Raw genomic sequence first — 21,760 nt, 5'->3', positions numbered from 1 at the left:
TATTTCAGTGTAAAGTTCAGCAGGACTGGAAAGAAAAGCCTATTCTACGTGGAAATCACCTAGTTATTTTTGTTGGCAGTGAGTTTAATTCAACAGTTTTCATTTACAAACACTGTAATAAAATTAATAATATAATGATGCTCTGCAAATCAATATGTACCATGTTGGTGCTATATAAATAAAGGGTAAATAGTAATAATAATAATTGCATTGTTTATTTCTTTTTATAATTTTTTTTTATCAAGCACACATCATGTCCAGTACTGTACTGAGTAGGTCACGCATAGTGAGTCCCAGCCCAAAAGAGCTTATGATCTATGATGCCTGCAAGATTAAGTAACTTGCACAAGGCCACAAGGAGTTGATGAGAGAGTCAGAGTCCAGTGACTTACCTACTGAGCCATTCATTCCCCATGAGCATGTGCCTGATACTATTTCCCACATAGTGAATTAGTCATTCCCTGCAGAGCAGAGTAAACCTCTATCAATAAAAACAGAATAAATGGGGAAGCTGTGACAATATGAAGTTGATGTCTGTGTGATCATTTCCATAGGGTTCTGTAAGGTTAATTTGGCACAGTTTTCTACTGCCGCAGATGCAAACTTGCTTTAAGGGCACAAAAACACTTCTTTAGGGTTAAGAATACACAAATCTTCTGGCACAATGTTTTCAAACTGTATACAGAAACTGTATTGTTGCCAAATTAGATTAATTCTTAAAATGCTGGGCAGGTATTGTAACATTGCATCTATATTTATTACAAAGATTGTCATTAAATTATTACATTATATATTTATTTTTCTAAAAAGTTATTTTTTTAAAACATTTAAACATTCAACTCGCCCAAAGAGGCCATAACATGAAAAGAGGCTGCACAAATATCTTTGCTTTTCTTTTAATTAAATACTATTTTATAATGAATTAACAGTATGAGGATGTTGCTATACCTATTTGCTGCAGAGTTGCGCTGACAATTTGTATCTTAGTAATAAATAGTTATATATGCTTAATTGCGAATTAGGATTCCTCAGTAATATAGAATGTAGACGTGTTTAAAAATTAGCTGCTTTAAAACTGTCACATTTAGGACTACACAAAATGAATTGAAATCAAGAGGCGTTTTCTCTCACTGTTTTTTTCCTGCGTGAAAAAACAAGATTTTGTTTCCGGCAAGACAAAATGCATGATGAAATTCTAGTGCAGATTAGTAAAAATTTTCAATACAAATACTTTTCAGCCGAAATAATTTGCTCAACTACCAGCTGAGTGGAAAGAACCAGAGGTTATAATGACTTCTTTATTTGTGCTCCTGCGATTGTATGGACATTTAGGGAAGAAAATGTTTTCAGATTTTACTGTAACTTGAGAAGGACTTTTATACGAATGGAAGTGGGCATTACCTTTAACGCAATCAAGTAAAAATTAGTTGTTATTTGAATCATGTATTTATAATGTAAATAGTATTTTATTCATTTCCAAGACAGGATATAAAATGTATGATATTCAGATTGAAATTATATCAGCTGAAGCCCAGCAGGATTTTAAACTAGCATTTTACAGTTTAAAAAATGTATGATATTCAAATTGAAATTAAAATTAGGAACCACACATACAATATTTAAGAAGATTGGAGGATAAGCCTTGTGTCTGGCATATTATTCCACCACTGGATCGTTATCAATAATTTTAAATAGGGAAAGGGCCATGCATCCCAAGTATTGTGTGTATGGTTGCTTATTTTGACTGGAATCTCAATGGTGATGCTTGACTAGGCACCAGAGAACAGGACAACCACTAGAAAACCTGCAGAGATTGAAACAAGGGCAAATTTACTAAAGGTCAAATTTTTACTTCACAAACTTCACCATACTTCGCACAATTCAGAATTTCACAGTGAATATGCATGTTTATCAAAATGCAAACAAATTACTTTCTTCCTAGTGAAACTTTGTTACCATGCGTACTCTTACGTCAATTTAAATATGGCTGGTACATACAGGTCAGATATATGTCTTTATTAGTGATTGCTGGTGAAATTGCTAGAAGAGGCCCCTTTTTATTAAAAATGTCCAAGGAAGCCAAATTAAGACAATCTTCTTTTGTCCCAGACATGAGCCTGAAATAAAACAAATGTGGCATGTGCTTCAAATGGTTAAAAAAAGTGTAAATAACATCTATTTAACAGTAACAACTTGCAAACATAATCCCACATTAAAATATGAAAAAAATACCAGCATTTTGTCTTTTTTATGACTTTTTTGGCATAAAGGACATGCTGTCCCTGACATCATAATGTTGAGACTGTAGCTTCATCTTATCAATTTGCCAGGTAGAACCTGGCAAACAAACGTATTGGAAAGTTCGCAGTTCGATAAATTTGATAAAGTGAAAATTCGCCAGGCAAAACAGTGCAAAACTTCTTTAGAGCTGAGCTTTTTTGCTAGCTTTGCCTTTTAGTAAATTGGCAATGTCCCTGCGAATTGTCATTTTGGCAAATTTTCACTAAAAAAGCCCACTTCGCCCTTTAGAAAATCTGCCTCATAGGGTTGTACATTTCGCTGTGGTCTTCTCTTCGGCACTAGGGAGAAGGGAAATGGCAAGAACTGCCAATGAAACAGCCATCAATATTAAAATTCACTTATAAGAAATGCCCAATAGAATATTGGTCATTTTGTTTGTGCATATCGCTCTGACAGGTGCTTCCAGGTTCCTGAGTTGTGCCCCCCATATTTACTGGGACATAACACATGATGGGTTCATGGTGCCAATATGTATACTCATCCCCCACCTTGCATCTCATTGATTTGTATATTGGATGCATGAAGCCTTTCGCCACTATGCATTCCTTAAAAAGTGCGTACACTGTATTTTCTGCTTTCCAGAATTTCACTATTTAAAGAGGGTTTTGAGTCATGTAATTAGCTTTTTATTGAGCAGCTCTCCAGTTTGAAATTTTAGCGATCTGGTTGCTAGGGTCCAAATTAACCTAGCAACCATGCATTGATTTAAATACGAGACTGACATATGAATATGAATAAGAGAGGGACTGAATAGAAAGATGAGTAATAAAATGTAGCAATAACATTTGTAAATTTAGAGAACATTTGTTTTTAGATGGGGTCAGTGACCCCTATATGAAAGGTGTAAAGAGTCAGAACAAGAAGGCAAATAATTCAAAAACTATAAAAAAAAACAAAAAAACAAGGAAGACCAATAGAAAAGTTGCTTAGAATCGGCCATTCTATAACATGCTAAAAGTTAACTTACAGGTGAACCACCCCTTTAATAAACAATATTGTTTTTCAATACTGGGGATGGTGACTGTTAACCTTAGATTTCCCTCACTGCGAATCACCTAAGTCAGCATTAGGTGTTTGAATCCCAAGCTTCATGCGTCTGACATCAGCACAAAGAAATGCAAGAACATGTTTCTATTTTTTAAACTGCATAAATAAGCACATTTTCTGATACAACTCCCACTTTTACTTAAGAGGCCTTGGGGCAAATGTATTCCATGCTATTCTTCAGTAATAAAGAAGATCAGCTAAACTCATTGCAATGTTCACATTAAGTGATGTGGGGCTGCAGAGATTTCAAACCACCCTGTGCTGTTTATTTATAAAAGGTGTGCTACTTTAAAGGTGAAGGTTGAAAGGTATAACTGTATATTGTGGGGTATTATTTAAAGAAATGTCTCTTCACTTTTCATAAATAATTAATGTGTTAGGTTAAGGAAGGCTTGTTCAACTGACAGTGAAACATATATTATAAAGTAGATGAACAGAGATATCCTACACCGGGCCCGGAAGAGGGTAGTTATGTTACTTTTAGCAGGCCTTAGTGAAGGAGCATGAGGGGAGGATGATATTTTTGTGTGGAGAATCTAAAGATACACAGATTCCATGCTTGTATAAAAAAATGATCACCCCTATTACCACCTGCACCTCCCACTGATTTCAATGTTTGCCACCAGTGATGTAACTAGCTTTGACTGGGCCCTCACCCCTCTAAATGTGTGCAACATGAGTGCAAACATTCTATTTCCCCATTGGGGTTATATATTATAAACACTAGGGGGGGTTATTTACTAAACTCTGAATGCAAAAATCACAAAAAATACATCATTTCTTTTATAAAATCAGACTTTTTTCAAAATGTATTAAACCCAGAGGATGGAAAAGTCTGAATCAGACTGTGTTTCGTGCAATTCTCAGAGGTTTTCCGATTTTTCAGAGAGTTTTCGGGTAAAAAACCCGGAAAAATTGTAAAAATCGGATGAAAAATTAGAAAAAAACCCCATGAAACTCAGATTTTTTCCCGCAAAGCAAATTTTCAGGAAAATATAATAATAAATAAGCGTAAAGAACCAGAGCGGATTTGATCGGCGTTTGTAGCAGAAAATATTTCAATTTAATAAATAACCCCCTAGGGGTCATTTACTTAAAGGGATACTGTCATGGGAAAAACATTTTTTTTCAAAACGAATCAGTTAATAGTGCTGCTCCAGCAGAATTCTGCACTGAAATCCATTTCTCAAAAGAGCAAACAGATTTTTTTATATTCAATTTTGAAATCTGACATGGGGCTAGACATTTTGTCAATTTCCCAGCTGCCCCTGGTCATGTGACTTGTGCCTGCACTTCAGGAGAGAAATACTTTCTGGCAGGCTGCTGTTTCTCCTTCTCAATGTAACTGAAGGAGTCTCAGTGGGACATGGGTTTTTACTATTGAGTGCTGTTCTTAGATCTACCAGGCAGCTGTTATCTTGTGTTAGGGAGCTGCTATCTCGTTACCTTCCCACTATTCTTTTGTTTGGCTGCTGGGGGAAAAAAGGGAGGGGTGATATCACTCCAACTTGCAGTACAGCAGTAAAGAGTGATTGAAGTTTATCAGAGCACAAGTCACATGACTTGGGGCAGCTGGGAAATTGTCAAAATGTCTAGCCCCATGTCAGATTTCAAAATTGAATATAAAAAAATCTGTTTGCTCTTTTGAGAAATGGATTTCAGTGCAGAATTCTGCTCGAGCAGCACTATTAACTGATTCATTTTGAAAAAAATTTTTTTTCCCATGACAGTATCCCTTTAACCTGGGAGTGCAAGTGCTAGAGCCCTGTCCTTACCCCCTGCCTAGATGCCTCCCCCTGCCTGCCCCTTGTAGATAAAATGTTGTCTAATGCAGGTAGTGCTCCTTATTCAAGGAGTATGCCATGGGTCTAGGCAAAGGAGCACAGAGGCCTGCACCTAGTTACATTATGCAGGACACAGTGTGCAAAGTGCAAAAAAAGAAATGCTACTGGAATAAAATATAGAATTTTTCCTTTTAATTTTACAATATATTTTGAGTATCTTCATCATGATGGTTGTGTTATCTACAAGTACTTTATAATGACACCAAACTAAAGCAGAATATTCAATCTCACTGTATGAATGTTACACGCAGAGCTCCTACTAGTGATGTAAAGGCTGGAGATTGCTGGGTCGATTGCTTGCCAGCTTCCTCTAGTCCAGTCTGTGCTTTTCATACACTCGTGTCTATGTGTCCTGCCCCTTCCATGATATCAGAGCAGTGTGGGTCAGCCCATAAATAAAGAGGTGTGCCATGTTAGGATTGGGTGCAGGTAGACTTTTCACTAGCTCCTATCTTAGCAAATGTGCTATCACTAGTGATGGGCGAATTTATTCGCTAGGCGCGAATTTGCGTGAAACGCCCGTGAAAATTCGCAGTCAAAAACGCCGTTTCGCAAATTTTTCGGCGAAGCAAAACAGCGCAAATTCGCCCATCACTAGCTATCACCTAAAATTGTATATACTGGGTCAAATGGTAGGACATGGCTAACTACAAATGACATTCTGTGGGACATGTACCCAGTGTGGGACTGGGATGCCAGGGTCCCACCAAAAAACCTTTGAATGTGGGCCCACCATAACCTTAGACAGTGGGCCCACTTTCCAAACTATTATTCCTCCTCTCTAAAGGGCAAAGTGACTAACGCTGGCGAAAATTCGCCAGTGTGATGTAATTTCTGGACTTCGCTGATTTACTAGTGGTTGCTGGTTTAACTTCGCTAGTGAAGGAGATCGACTATAGCACTACTTCTCCCTCTAATGCCAGGCGAATTTACGCTCTGGTGAATGGACGTAATTATGCAAATTCACTAAGGTGCAGATTGTAATGAACGTTACCTCTTCTGCCAGACGTACCTACGCCACCTCAGACCAGGCGAAGTGCAATAGAGTAGACAGGAGTTCCTCAAAGTCACAGGGTGATAGGGTGATAGGCTGCAAGAGATCGCAAATTTTTTTTTGTGTACACGGCTTCCCCCTACATTTCCTTACATATGGCACATAAACTATACACTGGGCTCATGTGTAGGGAAATATAACATCTTTATTTTATTTTCCTGGGCTTGTGTAGTGTAATGCATTTTCTGCAACATATACGTCCATTGAAATTTAACTTCCTGCCGTATGCAAATTAGCCAACGCCAGCGCAACTTCGCTTTGCTTGCCGAATTAACGCTAGGGAAACTCGATGCCCTGGACGCAACTTTGCATTTTAGTGAATTAGCGTTGTCTTGGTGAATTTTCGCCTGCCAATTAGTGTGGCGATGTGAGCAAAGCTGTTGCTGGTGAATTTCCAGAGGTTAATGAATTTGCCCCTAAACCTCTTTATTCTGCTAGTCTTTTATATCTACTTACTATATTTTTCCCTTATTAAGCATTTTTCCCCATAAAGGAATAAGTAAGGACCATGAAATATGCTAAATGGTTAGAAGCAAGAGACACTGCATGTACCTATGTTTACAACATTGTACCTGCTATGAATGCATAATCTTTATTTCCTTTTCGTTTTGCTTTACAGTGGTGTAACCCTCAAAACATTTTTTCCCAGCCCGCCCACCCCCCCTGAAATCGTGGGTCACCCGCAAAGTGGAAAAAATCGTGGGACACCTGAAACTTGGGGCCTTCCTTTATAGTTATGTCACTGATGCTAAAACAATTGAGTTATACAGTAATAACATGTTCTTAAACATGAAACAATATCTGTAGTGATGGGCGAATTTATTTGCCAGGCGCAAATTCGCAAAATGCCCGTCAAAAATGGGCGCCGGCGTCAAAAACACGAATTTTTCGCCATTTTGCGAATTTCGTGCGAAATTCTCGAATTTTTCGGCGAAGCGAAACGGCGCAAATTCGCCCATCACTAAATATCTGTTTTTTTGTCTACAAATCAGTTGGTCGTAGGAATGTTTGTTCTTTTGTACAGGTATGGCACTTGTTATTCAGAATGCTCAGGACCTGAGGTTTTCCAGATATCAGATCTTTCCATAATTTGGATCTTCATATCTTCAGTCTACTATAATATAATTTAAATTTTAATTAAGCCCAATATGCTGTTTTTGCTTCCAATACGGTTTAATTATATCTTAGTTTGGATTAAGTACAAGGTACTGTTTTATTACTACAGAGAAAAAGCAAATCATTTTTAAATATGTGGATTATTTGGAAAAAACGGAGTCTATGGGAGATGGCTTTCCTGTAACGTAGAGCTTTCTGGATAACAGGTTTCCGGATAACTGACCCCATGCCTGTAGATTTGATCAAGACAGAGTAATGATCCAATTCGTATTGCTAGTGCTATCTGCAGAAAAGAGGACCAAGGGGCATGGACACAGATGGTAATATAATATTGGCCTCAACACTGCATGAGTTTTTTGGAGTTGTATAATACATAGCTTTTGAAGTACTTTCCAAGACTAGTCATGTCCCTTTAAAAGTATATACATATTAAAATTAATGAAAATGATGCACATTGCACTGCTAATAGCAAATGAGGACCACTGTGTTTAAACTCAACTGCCTGGATAGACTCTCCACTTTCTTTGAAGGTGCTATCCTGTTTATACATCAAACATGGTGATGTGTCTGAACACATTCATGATTTGAACACGCAACTCAAGACACACTAAAGATGATTAGCAGTTCTCAGGGAAGGGTATTAAAGGTTCATTGTTATTGTATGAGAAATACCATTATGTCCTCCTTTAATTCTTGTTTAGCCTTTGGGTAAAGACTAGATTATTATACAAAGCGGTTTTGTTTCTTTCTTCTCAAGTTACACTTCAAAAGCAAAATATCTAGTCACGTGATTTGTAGTCTTTTGCAACTGAACAAAAAACACATTACATATTACAGATCTACTATATACAGTAATAGTGTGACTTAGAATCATTTTAGCGCTTACCTTGTACTGAACAGTTTCTGCTAACTAAAGCCTTCTGTTTGCATGCAGTCATCTTTACATCCTCCCCGTAATTCTCAATAAAATATTGCCAAGAATGGAAAAATACTGTACAGAGTTGCTGAGATTTCTCCATCCCCACCTTGGCTATAATGCTTACAACATTACCTTGGCTGCATACCCATTCCAAACAGTGAAGTTGCAGTTACAGGTTGAATTACCCTATGTAATTGAGTAAGGTAATGTTGAATAAGGCGGATATGGGTAGAGAACACGTGAGTGTATGAGAGACAATAGGATGGGATGAATGTGGTTGAATGAAAGGGTGAGTGAGTTGAGATTGTGTTGTTAGAGCGTAGACGATATAGGGTGAGAAGAGCAAACGGGTTAAGGAAAAATGTTTGAGTAAAAAGTAAGGTTTAGTTGGATGGATGAGATGCAATAGAATAAGAAGATAATGTATCAGTTTCAGAAAAGTACTTAATTTTAACAGGTGCGCCCACGATAGAACAAGCTTCTGCAGTGTGTACTGCTCCACTATTTATTCTTTATGAAGCTCATAAATTAGTGCTCCTCGGGATGTTATTTAGCTGGATAAGCATATTTAACAGATCATTAAACCTGTAATGTTACTGAGTCGATATCTCATTGATCGGTTGCAAAAGTTTTAAAAAGTGCTTGATCAAGTCCCAGAGTTAATTACTTCTGGATGGAATTTATCATTATTAATTGAAAAGCCTAAATTACTGTGTAAACTGCAAAATAGACTGCCTGTGTTGGTTGCTAGATCTCTTACTGAAAACAGCCGTTAGGATGGTTGTTTGAATTGAACAGATCAGGATGAAGCAATGTTGTTCTGAACCAACAAAAATAAAAAGAAAATGTATGGCTATATCCATTCTGCATATATATGATCTGCCTTGATCTTATGCCTAAACTTGACTTCAGTTTTGCTAGCCCTAGTCTGTAGTCTCTAAAGTGAAGTGAGTCTACCTCCAATTGATGAATTATATTTGTTAGTTTAGCAGACCATTTCTGGGGCTTCTAGAATCCATTCCTCACCAACATTGGGCTAATTAATTAGGGTGCAAATTTTGAAACTTTTTGGGCTCAAGTTCCTCTTAGGTGCTAAACATTTTTTAAACTCCGCCACTGATCCCTGACTGTGAATTTTTTACAAAAACAACAAAAGAAATCAATATTTTTTTGTGACCATTACTCTTTTGTTTTCCTAGGCTTTCAAACCCCCCTCTTTTCCTTTTTCAAGTGCTCCTCTGTTTTTCATTTAGCTATCCCCTTTGCCACTTCTCTTCTGCTCTTCATCTTTTTTCTCACCCTCTTCTTACCCAGTTCACTTCTACTCTTTTCTCTTGTGATGTCACATGTAATCTTCACTTGTTTGCTGCATTCTTTTCTCTGCTCTTTCTTTTCTTCTTACAATGGGCCGCCATATGTATTAATAGTAATTTGTTGCTCCTCACACTCTCCTTTGCCCCACAGTTTGAAAAACATTGCATTTATGAATTTAAACTGCTTCTTTTAGTTATATAAGGTATAACAAGCTTAATTTAGCTGAACTGTGTTCCAAGTAGTTGCACTCTACTTCTGTAAAGAAACACATCCCAAAAAATCTAATTCACATTTTTGACAGCTTCCAACCTAAATAAAGTATCTAAATATTTCTACTGCCCTTTCTCTCATGAAGGAAACAGTCAGAAACTGGGTCACTATCTCCCAATGGAGGACCTTACTCCATCTCACACCACCAAGCTACGTGTGTTAAACATGAGGTCCCAGATAAGGTAAGGACCTAATAGAAGAGAACAGAAAAATGCATCCATTTATTAAATTATATTTAACTTATGGCCTATTAAAACTTTTTTAGCACCCATGTTTACTAAAGAGCAAGTGAGTGTTAATTTTGTTTGTTGTGAATATTTGGTGCCCGTTCATGCTAACTTTATTAACTACTAGATACATTTTTTTGTTTTTAAATCAAGTAACATTGAATTAAAGCCACGATGTATGGCGTACTTCAGTGTTACATTTTATATACAATTGTAAACAGTCCTGTTAAGCTCCTCTCCCCTGTTATATCACTTTATTTACTAATACTAATACATTCTATACTGCTGTTACTCTCAGTAGTAACAACACATGTATTCACATTTATTAGTGATGGGAGAATCTGTGGCATGAAATATCGAAAAATCTGTGAAACGCATTGAAGTCAATGGGCGTCAAAATAATTTTGACATGCATCAATTTTGAATCGATTGAAAATTTTTATAGACGTGACTATTTGGTCCAAATGCATTAAAGTCAATGGGTGTCTGAATAAGTTAGACGAGCGTCAATCTATATGCGCAAGTCAATTTATTTTTTACGTGGCAGATTTCTCGCAGGCGAATTGTCGCCGCAATTTCACGAGTTGATTTGCTTGCGGCAAAATGCGCAAATTCACCGCAAATTAGTGTCGGCGAATTAATTCGACCATCAATAGTATTTATATATTAATCTCTTTAAATATGTCATCAGAAACTGCAAGCATAGGTTTCTTTCTTTATCATATTCCTCTAATTTGTATCACTGATCTTTTTTCAATTTTTTAGCCTGTGCTGTTTTGGGGAAAATCTCATGCAAATTTAGACGACATGATACTTTCGGAACCTATTCACGGATGGGAGGGTCAGGACATTCAGACTTATGGAAAGGTTGTCAGATCTTCTTTAATATTCATGCAGATTAGGGGAACACACTCACAGGTAAGTCCTCCTTTCACTTTTTTCTATGTAGATTAAAAATAACTAAGAATTAAACTTTTTTGTGCAAAATGAATGTGTTTTTGACTCTAAAGTTCACAACAGGCCAATGAAACCAAAGAAGCTAGTCTTCTACTCATCTTGTTTTTTTCTCAGACATGGCAAAGCATTACACAAAGCAGACTGAAGGCTTTACAGGAGCCTACAGTGCACATGCTTGTCAGCAGAAACAAAACAAACCTGCTGGTTGACGTGTGTTAATGTATAAGATACATTCAGTATCATACAAGAGGATCAAACAGGGGTTTCTGTTTGTTATTGACTTCCCGAGTTGTCATTATTTATTTCTTACAGTTTTTGAATTATTTGCAGCCTTCTTCTGATTCTTTCCAGCTTTTAAATGGGGGTCTCTGACCCCATCTAAAAATAAAATGCTCTGCAATGCTACAAATGTATTGTTAGTGCTACTTTTATTACTCATCTTTCTATTCAGGTCCGCTCCTATTCACATTCCAGTCTCTTATTTAAATCAATGCATGGTTGCTAGTGTCATTTGAACCCTTGCAACCAGACTTGAAATTGCAAGCTGGAGAGCTGCTGAATAAAAAGATAAATATCTATAAAAAAAACTACTAATAATAAAAAATGAATACCAATTGCAAATTACTCTCTACATCATAATTAAAGTTAATTTAAAGGTCAACAGGCTATTTAATGTATCTTGTACCAATCATGCCCCATTGTCTTTGCAACTCTGCCCTTTGTAGGTGTGCTGTTTCCAATACCATCTCATTTCAGATTGGTGGCACATGATGTGATTTTTAGGGTACTTTTAGGGGCACATTTACTAAGGGTCGATTTAAGGCTTAATTAACCCTCGATATTCGACCATCGAAGTAAAATCCTTCGACTCCGAATATCGAAGTCGAAGGATTTACCGCAAATACTTTGATCGAACGATCGAAGGAAAAAACGTTCGATCGAACGATTAAGTTCTTCGAATCGAACGATTCAAAGGATTTTAATCCATCGATAGAATGATTTTCCTTCAATCAAAAAACCTTAAAAAATTTATGGGGAAGGTCCCCATAGGCTAACATTAGTGCTCGGTAGGTTTAAAGTGGTGAAGTATGTAGTCGAAGTTTTTTTTAAAGAGACAGTACTTAGACTATCGAATGGTCGAATAGTCGAACGATTTTTAGTTCGAATCGTTCGAATCTAAGTCGTAGTCAAAGGTTGAAGTAGCCTATTCGATGGTCGAAGTACCCAAAAAAAACCTTTGAAATTCGAAGTTTTTTTAATTTCGAATCCTTCACTCGAGCTTAGTAAATGTGCCCCTTAGGGTAAGAACATTCAATCCTGCTTCAATCTTCTCTACACAGAAACTGGCCCTGACTAGAAAGATCACCATTTAGCTATTCCAATACATAAACAGGTATGGGCCCTGTTATCCAGAATGCTCGGGTTTTCTGGATAACAGATCTTTCCTTAATTTGGATCTTCAAACCTACTAGAAAATCATGTAAACATTAGATAAGCCCAATAGGCTGGTGCTGCTTCCAGTAAGGATTAATTACATCTTAGTTGGGATGAAGTATAAAGTACTGTTTTATTATTACAGAGAAAAAGAAAAATTTTGAAATTGGGATTATTTAATTATAATGGAGTCTATGGAAGGCAGCCTTTCCATAATTTGGAGCTTTCTGGATAATGGGTTTCTGGATAATGGATCCCATACCTGTACTGTATATGAGTAATCGTTCAGTAATTTGGCTTATCATACCATAAGTCTACTAAAAACTCATTTAAAGGGGTTGTTCGCCTTTAAAATGAGTTTTTAGTATGACGTAGAGCGTGATACTCTGAGACAATTTGCAATTGGTTTTAATTTTTTAATGTTTGAGCTTTATGAGTTATTTAGATTTTTAGTCACCAGCTCTCCAGTTTGCAATATCAGCAATGTGATTAGCAATGTGACCCCCATTTGAAAGCTGGAAAAAGTCAGAAGAAAAAGAAGGCAAATAATTCAACACTATAAAAAGAAGACTAATTGAACCACCCGTGGGTTAAACTAAACCCAATAGGATTGTTTTGCCTCAAATAAGGATTCATTATATCTTAGTCTGGATTAAGAACAAGGCAGCAATATGATATAAAGATGCTTGTAATAGTGGCTGTTTGAAGATTCTCTGATAGCAGAATAGTTTGAAACTGTTGAACTTTTCACATGATTATTTTACTTGGCTGATAACCTTTTACACTCTCCACAGGAAATAATGGAGTGCTTTTTGGTACTGTTTCCTTTGCATTTACTGATTCTGTCTTTGGACCATCAAGATAGAAGATTTATCTATCAGGTACAATATCTACAGATATCTTTTTTATTTTTATATAGCCTTTGCCTTTGCAGTCTCACCATATATTTCCAACCTTTTACCCCTAATTGATCTATACATCTTTTGATATAGTTTAGGGTTGGAAATTAGTGGATTAGGATTCGGTTCAAAATTCGGACAAGATTCTGCCTTTTTCGGAAGCATTTGGTGAAATCCAACTCAAAAATAGTTTAACAGCATGCCATGCTCATGATTCTCTTTCCTCCTTCTTTCCCTAATTTACATATGCAAACTTGGGTTCGAGTTGGGTTCGGGATTTGGCAAAATCTTTCACAAAGGATTTGGGATTTGACTGAATTCTAAAAGGGTCAATTTGGTGTATCCATATTAGAAATGTAATAAAGTTTGCACAAGTAAGAAAAAAAATATCATTTTGCCATTTGGGAGAATGCGAAAAGAATGTCACTTTGCTCCAGACAAAAAGAACATATTTACAAAATTCTTATGTTCTGGTATCATACTCAAGCTAAAGGTGGCCATACACGGGCCGATAAAAGCTGCCGACAGACCGTATCTGCAGCTTATTGGCCCGTGTATGGGCCCCTCCCGACGGGCTTCCCCGATCGGGATCTGGCTGAAAGTCGGGCAGATCTCGATTGGATGGGATGAAAAATCCCATCGGATCTTGGCCGCATCTATTCGTTGATGCGGTCCCGCGATCTGACCGCCCATTACTATTCGTTAGGATCCGATCGTTGGGCCCTAGGGCCCACGATCAGATTAGCCCGATATTGCCTACCTCAAGGTGGGCATATCGGGGAGAGATCCGCTCGTTTGGCGACATCGCCAAATGAGCAGATCTCTCCGTGTATGGCCACCTTGAGGTAGGCAATATCGGGCTGATCTGTGGCCACACAGTCTTTTTCCTGAACATTTGTCCCTGATTAAATTGAATCTCATTTGCCACTTTGCTACCCAGATTGTAAATTTGTCCAGATGTGTATATATTTATATCTAATTTTGGTTTTGTACATTACCATAATGAATTTTTAATGAAACAACTCAGAAGCAGTTGAACTGCAGACTTTCAGCTTTGATTCAGTGGGTTGAACAAAAAGATTGCATAAAAACGTGAGGAACTAAAGCCTTTTTTAACACAATCACTTAATTTCAGGGGCTCAAAGGTAATTGGACAAATTAAAAAACTGAAAATAAAATGTTAATTTCTAATACTTGGTTGAAAACCCTTTGCTGGCAATGACAGCCTGAAGTCTTGAACTCATGGACATCACCAGATTCTGGGTTTCCTAATTTTTAATGCTCTGCCAGGCCTATACTGCAGTGGCTTTCAGTTGCTGTTTGTTTGTGGGCCTTTATGTCCAAAGTTTAGTCTTCAAGTGAAATGCAGCTCAATTGGGTTCAGATCAGGTGACTGGCTTGGCCATCTTTGCTTTAATAAACTCCTGCGTTGCTTTGGCTGTATGTTTTGGGTCATTGTCCATCTGTATTATGAAACACCTCCCAATAAATGTGACTGCATTTAGCTGGATTTGAGCAGACAGTATGTCTCTGAACACCTTAGAATTCATTCGGCTGCTTCTGTCCTGTGTCACATCATGGATAAACACTAGTGTCCCAGTGCCACTGGCAGCCATGCATACCCAAACCATCACACTGCCTCCACCATGTTTTATAGATGATGTGGTATGCTTTGGATCATGAGCTGTTCCACGTCTTCTCCATACTTTTTTCTTGCCATCATTCTGGTAGAGGCTGATTTTGGTTTCCTCTATCCAAAGAATGTTTTTTTTTTTTTTTTAGCAAAGTCCAATCTAGCCTTTCTATTCTTGGTGCTTATGAGTGGCTTGCACCTTGCAGTGCACCCTCTGTATTTACGTTCATGCAGTCTTCTCTTTATGGTAGACTTGGATATCGATACACCTACCTCCTGGAGAGTGTTGTTCAATTGTTTGGCTGTTGTGAAGGGGTTTGTCTGCTCCATGGAAATGATTCTGCGATCATCCACCACTGTTGTCTTCCATGGACATCACCAGTGCTTTCTTTCTTTCTCAGGATGTACCAAACTGTCGATTTTGCCACTCCTAATATTGTAGCAATTTCTCGAATGGGTTTTTTCTGTTTTTGCAGCTTAAAGATGGCTTGTTTAACCTGCCTGGAGAGCTTCTTTGACCGCATGTTGTCCACATACAAGCACCCCTCCCCCTCAAATCAACTCCAGGGCTTTTATCTGCTTAATTGATAATGACTTAATGAAGGAATTGCCCACACCTGCCCATGAAATAGCCTTTGAGTCAATTGTCCAATTGATTTTGAGCCCCTAAAAAGCACTGATTGTGTTAAAAAAAGGCTTTAGTTCCTCAAACTTTTATGCAATCTTTTTAGTCAACCCACTGAATGAAAGAGCAAAGTCTGCAGTTCAACTGCATCTGAGTTGTTTCATTTAAAATTCATTGTGGTAATGTACAGAACCAAAATTAGAAAAAAGTCATCTCTGTCCAAATATTTATGGAGTTAACTGTATATATAGTTAAATGTCTTTCTCTTTGACTGTCTTCACAGTTGAATAGAGAAGGAGAGTTTAGAAAAGAAAAGGAACACAGCTTCACGCTAGACAAGGAAGTAGCTAAAAGAGCTGCAGTTAAGCTGTTTGAGATTTAGAAATGAAGTAAGACTGATTGCTGGGAGAAAGGCTTTCTAATCTTTTAAGCCTTGTTTCACTCTTTGTTTAACATAAATAAAAAGTATGTTGATGTAGGGATGTTGAGATTTATCTTTGTTATCAGCTCCCTATTTTATCTATGATCCCCTGCAGAGGCCTGTTCTGGTTTCCCATTCAGGTGTAGGCATACCATGCAGGTGGTGGGGATGTTTGTATTTGTTTGTGTTTGGATTTTTCCTCCCTAGTAGTATAAATTGAGAGGACTTGCCAGTCAGTTACCCAGGTGTATTCTGCTAGTTGATGGATTGAAATGTGTGAGACACGGTAGTGGAGAATCCCTTGGAGTTCACCTTGGAAGGCATTGTACATTGGGACTAGGATCCCAGAGTGAGAACAACATTAATTAATTACTCTGCTTGGAATTTCATGTGTGGAATTAATTTGTGTGACATCTGTACTACATCAAATGACTGCAAATAAATTATTACCTATTTCCCATATTCCGGCAAAATTTAGTTGGTAGTACTAGCCACTTATCAGTCACTTATGCCTGATTTATTATAACAAATGCCTGATTTTCACAGTATGGTCAGAAAATGAAAGGATGGTAACAGAATAGTTCCACGTTCATAACTTTTTTAAAAAATGTTTTTCTTATTTCTTGTTTTTTGCATAAAAATATGAAATATACCTTAACTCGCAGGGCCTTCTTTCCCTTTCTGGAATGAAAGTGTTTTCCTTATGGACAAGTATAGGACATACCTTTGAAATCAGTGGTAAGTATTACCAGATGTCTGTTCACAAACACAGAGAGTAGTGCTACACAATCAATCTCACCGCTTTTTGTAGCGTCGGCTGCCGGCTGTGACTCTGTATGCTCAGGTCCGGTTCCAATTCTAATACAAATTTCAGCAGTGCTCCGGTATAGTAAAAAATAATTTATTTGTGCAAGTGAAGCAACGTTTTGGGCATAACCAGCCCTTTATCAAGCATTGCACAGTACAGACTTCTTCTTTTTTTATCAAGATTTATCAAGGGCCGAGATGAATTTTCGAATTAAAAAAATTCAAATTTCAAGCTATTTTTGTGTACCTTGACTAGGGAATAGTCCAAATTCGATTCAAATTTGAAAAAATTCGAAAATTCCAATATCGAAATTTATTATGTATGGTCTCTTTAAAAATTCGACTTCGACCTATTCCAAAAAAACTTCCACTTAATTTCGGTTGGTCTGTTTGAATTCGAATGAAGTTTTTTAAATTTGTAATTCATTCGACCCTTGATAAATATGCCCCTAGATTATTAGTTTGGGATACTGATTTTAGTGCCAGGCATAATGTTGGGGGCATTCAAGACAAAGCCTTGCCCAGATCTCTCAAACAATCACACCCCCTGGTCTCGTCTTCTTGGCACTACTCGGTCCTGATCGCTATTGCATTCATGCGCATGGCGGCATCTGATCTGGGATTTACATGTAAGATTACATTAGGGGAAAACAGATGGAAAAAGTACATGTCCTGTGCCCCCCACTATTGTACCCTAGACACATGCCTCTTCTGCCTACCCTTAGTTCTGTCATTGGCTGTATTATTGAAAAGCTAATAAGTTACAGTGATGCATCTGTATTACATATTCTCTGTAACTTGACTAAGTTGTCTTAACACATGAGGGCGCATTCACGTCCCCTGATGCAGTGAGTAAAGTGCAATTTTAAATCTTGAATTTTAAATCAGTTGCAAATGCTCTGTGTCTGATTTGTCAAAATGGAGCTACTGTGCTTGCACTTCATTCTTTAAAGGGGAAGGAAACCTAGTTGGCGACAAAAACCCTCCCCCCCTCCCGTGTGTTGCCCACCCTCCCTCCTCCCCCCTGGCCTACCCGTCCAGCTGGGCAAATGCCCCTACACGATCTTCTTCCTGCTTTGAACAGCGTTTTGGCCATGCGCAGTAGGAGCATTTCGCCAGTACGGATCTACTGCACATGGGCCAAAAGTCACGATGTACTTTTGGCGCATGTGCAGTAGATCGTACCGGCGAAATGCTCCTACTGCGCATGCGCCGGTCAAAGCAGGAAGATGAGCCCTGTGCTGTCTGAGGGATTAAGCATGAATAAAATGATTGCACTTCTTTGCAGGGCCAATGATAGAATCTCGCCAAATTTCCTGCCTCAATTCCAGAGAGAGAGATCTTTGGATATCAGAGCTACAGCATCACATCCTGGAAGCCAACACACACTATTCTCTTGTTTACCCCTCAATCAATATTTTGTCCTTTCTGGTGAGTATCATGGAGATGTGAGAAGTCCTGCTGGTGCCTAGAACATGTTATTGTTTTCCCTTATAAACATTTCAAACAGAATAGCATTGGCAGAACTGAAATACTTTTAGCTACAGATGAACATCATTGTAGATATTATTGTTGTAATAAAAATACCTAGCCCTGGTAGTCTAGTGGCGCCCGCCACGCCTGCTCCTCTTCCCTCTCTGCGCGCACTTCTGTAATTTGTAGGCGCATACAATGGCGCGAAATTTAAATGTGTTTAAAGGGACAGTTTTTCTATAATCATTGCCCGTGATAGGACTTGTTTTCCTGGTGCCTCTGAGCCTTGTGCATCTGTCCCTGTTTCATATTGATCTCCTGTTGTGACCTTGCCTGTTTGACCATCCTGATATCCGTACTCTGCCCAGTCTGTATCTTGACTACTCTTTCTGCCTGATCCTATTCTGATTGACTACCCGGTTTGACCCTTTGCCTTCCTGACGATCCTAGTTATCTGCCTGCCTCGACCCAGCCTGCCTAACTACGATTCTGCCTAATCCTTTGGTACCGTGACCTTCGGCCCAAAAAGACTCTGCTAACAGCCGTGCCCCTTTGCCAGCCAGAACATTTCGCCTTGTACCCCTCGATAAGTCCAGGTGGCACCCAAGTAAGCTGAGGGCTCCTCCCGAAGCCCAACGGTGGTCTCACTACTGGTGAAGCCAAGCCGAGAGCAGGGTACTTGGCACTTGTTCTGGTATTGGGTGCCGGCCATGACAATTGTTTAATGGGACAAAAGTCGTCAGTTGCAGGAACAAAGAACAGATGAGATTTATTTAACAGATTATTTGGGATTCTCATTGGAGTATTATTTAATATTTTAATGCAGTCACAGACAGAAGCCCTAGAAAGCAGGGGAAAATTTGTGCAATAATGCTTTAAAGGAGAAGGATAGCTACTGAAGTAATTTTTTGACAATAGATTAACCACAATAGTGCAAGCTATAACACTATATTTATTCTGCAGAATGCTTTACCATACTTGAGTAAACAGCTCTTGAAGTGTTTTCTGTTTGTTTAGGTAGCAACTGTCATATTGGTGTGACATCACTTCCTGCCTGAGTCTCTCCCTGTTCGCTCATAGCTCTGGGCTTAGATTACAGCAGGGAGGGGTGGAGGGAGAGAGAGGGAGCAAACTGAGCATGCTCAAGGCCATGCCCTGGAGGTTTAAGATGAAAACAGGAAGTTTGATACAGAAGCCCATGTGTACACAATAGAAGAAAAGAAATGTGGTGTTTCTTTTGACAGAGGACTCAGAGCAGCTTTACTTTGAGGGTTTACTGGTGTATTTATATAGACTTTTCTGATAAAGCTCACTTAATTTTAGCCTTCCCTTCTCCTTTAAGAATACAACCCTGATGTTGCTGGACTACAGCTCCCAGCATGCCTTGATAATATGTTGTGTCCAGGAATTTGAAGTTCAGCAACAACTGAGTAAAGTGTTGTACAACAGAGTTCAGCAACTTTAATATGAAGGGATAAAAACAAATATATTGTTACTGTTTGTATTTAACTGGTCTCTAATTTGTTTCAATTTCATCAAAATATCAGCGATTCTGTCATGATTTTTATGGTTTACTTTTTATTTCTAATTGACACTGTTTACTTTGCAAATAATTCACTCTATTATTTAAAATGTTATCCTTGAACCAATAGATGTATTTTTTTAGCTGTTACTGTATATTGGTGTGGAGGCAGCCATCTCTGTGTATTGAGCCTGATTCTGAGCTTTGAGAAGGAGCCAGGACTTTAGGATGGAACTGCTTTGATACGGCTATTGTATTATACCACCATTGTATTATGCAAAGATGACACGGGTCAAATTGAAAATTTTTATGGTCAAAACTGTTAAATTCGACTAGAGGGTTATCCAAACTTGATTCTAGTTTCTTTAAAGGACCTGTAAAGCCCAAACATGAATTATGTTTAAAAAAGCAGCTGTGTTACTAAAAGTCTGCTGGTGTGTTACATGTACCTCTGTGTGCTTTCTTGTAGCAGCTCTGTTGATCCGTTTCCTCTGATAATGTAGAGTAGGAGAAGCGTTTTTCCCAGCATGCCTATCTTCCCATTGCGACTCACGACCTGGATCATGCGCAGTTCCTCTCTGTAGTACTGCTGAGCATGCGCACATTGAGCAGCTTCTTCACTGCTTACGTCGTTACTGACCTCTGTTCTGCCCTCCCTCTTTGTTAGAGCAGCTAATCACGCTGCAGGAAACGGGTTGCCATAGCAACAATCGTTTCTAAATGGGAGAGCAGAGCTGTGCAGCTTGCTGACCAGATTTGCTATATGTAAAACGGATTGAAGGAACTGTTCCTTTTTTCAAAACGGATTATCTTCAGTACAGGCATGTTATGTGTAATTACAGCTCTGCACTTTATAGACTTTATAGATAGGAATCACACTGCAGAAAAACGGGTTGCCATAGCAACACTCGGTTTTTAAAATTTGCTTGTTTGTCAGAAGTGTGCAGAGCAGAGTTGTGCAGCTTGCTGAGCAGATTATTTGCTATAAGTATTGAGTATTGCGTATAGTTTATAGTCACTGCAATGGTTTCACTCCATTGTCCCCCTCACAGTGTGTTCCTCCCTTGCAATTGACACCCAGCTGTGGCTGATTACCATGTGTTAGTTTTGGGTATTCAGACTCACTGTATTAGTTTCACTCCTTTGTTCCCCTGAAACAGACACCCAGCTGTGGCTGTGCAAATGTCTGCTGTATCAAGTTTACTTTGTCAGGGAAACACGCAGCAGGGAAAGAAGCAGGCACGCCTTGAGCTAGCTAGCTGTGTGTGACGGGCAGGGTCAAGGGGAGGGCTTAATTTAGCACATGGGCATTTGAAAATAGGAGAGAGAGGACATGACGTTGACACAGCCAAAATGGCAGCCGCAAAGAATAGAACATTTGAAAACTTCGACGTAACGGTATGAGAGCTCCAGACCGATTTGGGCAGCGAAAATAATGCGGTTCAGGAGGGGTGCACACAAGCAACAATTATAGCAGAGTATTGCAAATTACCTTTCCTGCTCCTTTAAAAACTCGAATATGATTTTCCTTAAGATTTCGAATTCAACTTTTCGCCACCTAAAACCTGCCTAATTTCTGTTTAAGTTAATGGGAGAGGTCCAGGGATCTATTTGGAGATGTTTGCAGCCTTCCTGACATTCAAGTTTTTTTGGGAAAAAAACAAATCGAGTTTGATCGAATTTAATTCGAGTTTTCGGGTTGTTTAAATTTGTCGAAGATGGAAAAATTTGATTTTATTAATAAATTTTGATTAGTCAAATTTAAAATTTATGGGAGTTTATGGGAGTTTTAATAACTCACATGAATTTGAAATTTGACCCTTGATAAATGAGCCTCTGGGTCATGTTTGCATTGCTAAAAAGTGTTTTTTTTCTGCTTTGGTGCTATTCTCATGTC

General features: G+C 38.3%; 1 protein-coding gene and 1 long non-coding RNA gene across 4 annotated transcripts in view; one reads left to right on the top strand and one right to left on the bottom strand.

The window, feature by feature from the left end:
* Positions 1-21,760, top strand: part of LOC108696519 (probable pleckstrin homology domain-containing family N member 1) — a 43,399-nt gene that overhangs the window by 1,336 nt on the left and 20,303 nt on the right. For all 3 annotated transcript variants that reach the window (XM_041569318.1, XM_041569319.1, XM_018225959.2), the window contains exons 2-6: positions 9,951-10,047; positions 10,858-11,010; positions 13,278-13,364; positions 16,727-16,799; positions 18,157-18,299. In XM_041569318.1, the coding sequence (XP_041425252.1) occupies positions 9,951-10,047; positions 10,858-11,010; positions 13,278-13,364; positions 16,727-16,799; positions 18,157-18,299 (553 nt within the window). The remainder of the gene's footprint in view (positions 1-9,950; positions 10,048-10,857; positions 11,011-13,277; positions 13,365-16,726; positions 16,800-18,156; positions 18,300-21,760) is intronic.
* LOC108696520 lies at positions 197-21,088 on the bottom strand. Its single transcript, XR_001932276.2, has 3 exons — positions 20,313-21,088; positions 6,187-6,282; positions 197-2,117 (listed from the first exon to the last, which is right to left on the bottom strand). It is a non-coding gene; the product is annotated as an uncharacterized LOC108696520 (long non-coding RNA).

This window comes from Xenopus laevis, chromosome 7L, assembly GCF_017654675.1.
Source record: "Xenopus laevis strain J_2021 chromosome 7L, Xenopus_laevis_v10.1, whole genome shotgun sequence".
Taxonomy (NCBI): Eukaryota; Metazoa; Chordata; class Amphibia; order Anura; family Pipidae; genus Xenopus; species Xenopus laevis.
Note: the sequence above shows the minus strand (reverse complement) of the source record. Positions and strands in the feature narration are given on the sequence as shown.